This window comes from Clarias gariepinus, chromosome 13, assembly GCF_024256425.1.
Source record: "Clarias gariepinus isolate MV-2021 ecotype Netherlands chromosome 13, CGAR_prim_01v2, whole genome shotgun sequence".
NCBI lineage: Eukaryota > Metazoa > Chordata > Actinopteri > Siluriformes > Clariidae > Clarias > Clarias gariepinus.
Window position 1 is genome coordinate 9965001 of NC_071112.1, and position 5158 is coordinate 9970158.

The 5158-nt window shown below is 35.8% G+C and overlaps 1 protein-coding gene across 1 annotated transcript in view; it reads right to left on the reverse strand.

Moving 5' to 3' along the window:
* ankrd1a (ankyrin repeat domain 1a (cardiac muscle)) overlaps positions 1 to 934 on the reverse strand; it is a 5802-nt gene extending 4868 nt beyond the window's left edge. Inside the window, exons 1-2 of the mRNA XM_053510143.1 lie at positions 759 to 934; positions 1 to 51 (exon numbers count right to left, since the gene is read on the reverse strand). The exon at positions 1 to 51 is cut by the window's left edge and continues 111 nt beyond it. Of these exons, the coding sequence (XP_053366118.1) occupies positions 1 to 51; positions 759 to 785 (78 nt within the window). The 5' untranslated portion in view covers positions 786 to 934. The remainder of the gene's footprint in view (positions 52 to 758) is intronic.
* Between the last annotated feature and the right edge of the window lie 4224 nt (positions 935 to 5158).

Below are 5158 nucleotides of genomic sequence, written 5' to 3' on the forward strand. Positions count from 1 at the left end.
CCCCACACATACATGTCCCGCCTCTTTCTCCTCACTGCTCTGCCTTGTCACCTGCAATTGGACCACACACCTGTCACTCACCTGGATACAATACAAATGCTGGGAGAAATCTTTCTTTTCTTCTCTCTGTGTGTCTCTCTCTCACACACATACATACACACACACACAATCTCGCTTAAACTCTATCTCTAGCTCTCTCTCTCTCTCACACACACACACACACAATCTCTTACACTCTCTCTCGCTCTCTTGCTCACACACACACATGTTACAGTGTTGCTGTTAGTAAGCGAGAGAAAGCGAGAAATACTGTAGGGGGAACATTACTGTGTGAAAAAGATGTGTGTGTGTGTGTGTGTGTGTGTGTGTGTGAGAGAGAGAGAGAGAGAGAGCAGTTGCTCTTCCTAAAGTGTGACTGATCTGGCTTAATCACCATGTAGAATTTAGTAAGGGCATATGGTTACACACACACACACATCCTGAAGCACTTATTTGCAGTAAGTCTGTGTGTGTCACAATGGCGAGAAGCAATTATAAATGTGTGTATATCTAAATTAATAGCACTATAACATAATCTCAGAGCAAAATTCTTTCTTTTCTTTTAATATGTTCGTCATCTTTATTGTTATGATAATAATTAATGATTGACATAACTGCAATTTTTTTTTTAAGTAAAACTAATATTTCAAATACAGTATGATGAAATACTAGGTATACTTAGATAAAATAAACATCTAGCATTTAAAAAAATAGCTTACCAAATCTGCCACACGTAGCAATCCCATTCCTGTTCTCTGTCCTTTATTGTCTTCTCTTCGTTCTTTATGTCTTCCTCTTTCTCTCTCTCTTTTCGCCTCTCAATGCCAAATTCTGTGAACGAGTATCTGATCCCTCTCTAGTGTCCAGTCCCAAAGTGTCTCTGCTCTGTAAAGCTCTGTGGATTTCCTTTCTGTTATCCCTCATATATATATACAACTCTCTCTCTCTCTCTCTTTTTTTCTTGCTCTCTCTCTCTTTTTTTATCACACACACACCCACATACATACACTGAAAAGGAGCGTGACAATATAAGACAGTGACATCACCTCTGACCTCGGACCATCCGTCACTGCTCATCATTGCGTGATGTCACCGCATTGGTGTCCCTGAAATACACATTCCAACTACTCAGGACACATCAGAACAATTTCAGCAATCTCATCATGTCACTTCCACGCGCACACACACACACACACACACCACACACACACACACACACACACACACACACACATACACACAACACACACACACACACACACACACACACATACACACACACACACCACACACACAACACACACACACACACACACACACACACACACACACACCTGACACTGGAATTTAGTAACCCCTCTCTATGTTCAAAGCAGGGCAACATGAAAGCAGAATTATTTTCTCCAGGTGGCCTCTTATATCACAGACTTGAGCTATTTGTAGTAAAACAATTCACATGATAGTTTTTATTCATTTATATTTACACTTTATGCTGTGGAAGATTGCTAGCCTCTTATCTTTGAAATCATATTTCTTAAAGTTATCCGTTTTTTTTATAGTGTGTGTATATATATACAGTATATATATATATATATATATATATATATATATATATATATATACACACACACACACACACACATATATATACTATAAAAATGACAGAAAATTTTAAGAAACCTTTGGCACTGGAAACTCCTTCCATACAACTGTCAGAGCTGCAGGTATAGAAAATTAATAAACACTTTCTTACCAATCAAACTTGTTAATGGTATGGTGTATAAGTGTGTATTTCTGCCTGTTTATAGCTGCTATAATTTATGTGATAATAGCCCACGTTTTGCCTCCTGAATATACTCAAATGAAACTGAATATGAACTATACATTAAACGTAGCTATAAATGGAAAAAAAAAAACATGACCTGATTGGCAGGCGTGTGGAGTGTGTCCATATGTAGGCAGAATTTGGCAGAGGAACAATCCTGATATCGCTTCACACACACTAAAATAAATTATAAACAGTTTAAACATTGCACTAGACTAAATCATGTGCTAGCAAATCCCGTACATCTGTGTGTCATGGTGATGTCACCGCATCCTGTAAATGCCTGCTAAATTTACTGTGTGGCTCGAGGTGACAGCAAGATGATACACACACACACACACACACACACAAAAGACAGATCACAGAACCCTGACCACAAACTCCTCAGGAATGAGTGGCTACAGTTTTCTTTCCGTATATATACACACACTTGACACAAATACAAACAGTCTTTAAAAAGTCATTTTTCGTCTTCAACATTCAGCACAATAGAATGTTCCTGTGATTTATTATTACAGTACATGCTAGTTCTACTTGCCATATGCTAGTTACAATGGTAAGCTAGCAACAGTTATTTATCCCCAGCTACCAAGCAACTAATACAATATATAATAAATCATTAATAAATATTAGTTTATTTTATCGTAAAATGAACAATACAGATCAACAGTTTCGAATTTGTGTGAGCTAAATAAATGCTTAACCTCGAAGGCTAGTACTGTTAAAGAAACCCCACTGAATTAAACTTAGTGGTTAAATTGTTTAATTCAGTACAATGAGTAGGGTTACCAACTCTGCAAAACAGAAATATGGGAGGGAGGGGGAGTAAGCTTTTACTCCTTTATTCAGGAGAAATTTCACTTTAAGTCCCAGTTTGACTTGCATATAGTCAAAAGTGATTTTTTTTTTTTTATTCTTTATTCTAGAATGAAATTGGAGATTTGGAATTGGGTAATTAAGTAACAACATCAGAGGTCACCTGTTCTGGAATAGTTCTTGTCAAGTACATTTGCAAAACCCACCACACCATGATGAAACTGACTCTTATGAAGACCATCCCAGGAAGGCAGGACCACCTCTGCTGCAGAGGAGAAGTTCATTCAGACTCAAAATAACCATTACCAGACTCAAAATAACCAACGAGCAGTACCTCAGATTAGGGCCGTTATGAAGGCTTTGCAGAGCATAAGTAGAAGACACGTCCCAATATCAACTGTTTAAAAGAGATTATTACGTATTTTCGATGCCTTCAGCATTATTTTACAATACATAAAAAAAGGGTAATATTATTGGTTATTTAATATTACTTGGTTTACAAAAACTTTGTGTAAGTATTATTGGTGTTTGTTCTTCACAACGAAAAACTGCAAATGTCTTGAATAAAGATGTACAGTGTAAACTTTAAATAATTGGTTTGAATAAACAATAACATGAATGATTTCCCTCAATTAAAAAACCTTTCACTGTAATTCGCGCCATATAAAATGTGTTGCTTCATACAAACTCTAAGCATCACATTACCTCAGAATTATTGTTTAATCAAAAATAATCAACACTGCAAATGTTTTTAATTTATATAATTTTTTTTAATATATTATTATACAACTTGTGAATAAACACCAATAGTATTAAATTCATTTATATTGTTTGAGTGAAGGCCTACAGAGTTCAGTTCAGCACTATTGGTGTTTATTCAAGAAATTATCATTACTTCAGCACTGTATGAGTTCGCCGTCTGCCTTTAAATAAACACTGTAGTTGATTTTAGTGAAGACTTAAAGTGTTTAAACTTCTTCAACATTAAACAATCTCACACAATATGTGACACTTCCGATACCGATCATGGTGAATAAACACCAGTGATAGAGTGTGTGAATGAATGCACAAGATTAGGACACAAAGTTAGGTTTTATTCAAATACTGTACTACATGCTGAATACTATAGGTGTTTATTTAGTACAAAGTGACTCCATAGTGACCACCAGGTTAAACACTATACGATGCAAATTATATTGTATGTGTTTATTCAACACTAAGAAAAAAAAATTGAGACCAATAAATAAGACATATGATTACATCACACTGTTAGACAAACTGTAAGAGCTTTTAATTTAAGACTTACAGTAAGGTTCAACGCAAAATTCAACACCATACTCAACACTACTCAACAGTAGTAAATAATTACAGAGCTTAATTCAGAACGGTGTTAGTTCAACACTGAGCTAATTAAACAATAGGTTGTTGATTTTACTAACTGAATATTCAGCATGGTAGGGGTGAGAATCCATAGTGGTGTTTAATCCAGATTCTAGGTGCAAAATAGAAATGAGTGTTATGGTTGTTTATGTATTCAACACCATGCGTGTTTGCTAAGTAAACACTGTATAAGAGCATATAAATAATGCAGTATTTATTTATGGTTCAACTTGGAATGAGTGTTATGAATCTATTATTCTTTAATCTGTATTAAAGCTCCCCAGCTTATTTGAAATAATTCAACACTATGTATATTTGTGTGCTAATTTAATAATTTCAGTAGGTACAGTAGTGCAGTGGCTTAGTGGTTAGCACTGTCAGTTTGCACCTCCAGGTTCTGGGTTCGATTCCTACTTTGGGTCTGTGTGCACAAAGTTTGCCTATTCTCCCCGTGCTTGGTGGGTTTCCTCCATGGTTCTCTGGTTTTCTCCCACAATACAAAGTCATGCAGATTAGGCTAATTGGCATTCACAAACTGTCTTTAGTGTGTGAAATTGCATGTGAATGTTGACTGGAGTTCTTACAAGTGGAAATAAATACAATGGTAACCATTGGCCTTCACAGTCCCTAGTTGAACTACAGAGGACTACATTCCTAGATGGATGGAAAACCATGTCAAGGCTCATATTAAGGCTGCCTCCTGCCTAACTGGAGGAGGCATGGGAAACATGGGTTCCCATGCCTCAAGATTAATGATTCAAATAACCTTATTAAGCCCAGAGGGAAATGGCTTTGCCTTGTTTCAGTTGCTCACTGTTTGAAAAAGAAAGGACAAAAGGAACCACATCAACACAATTACAGTTACAGAAACACAATTTAGGTAAAAAATTAAAACTGTGTTATATAGTGGCATAAACATTAAGTGAAATGGATTGACAAATTTTGCATATGATATTAGCCAAGGGTTGAGTCTGAGAAGAAGAAATTAACTGTAGAGTATCGCATGTGAATATTGGTAATAAATAGATTTTTTTTTAATGTATGTATTTTACAAGAAGTAACATACAGGGAAAATATAACCGTGAGCACTTTCAGTTA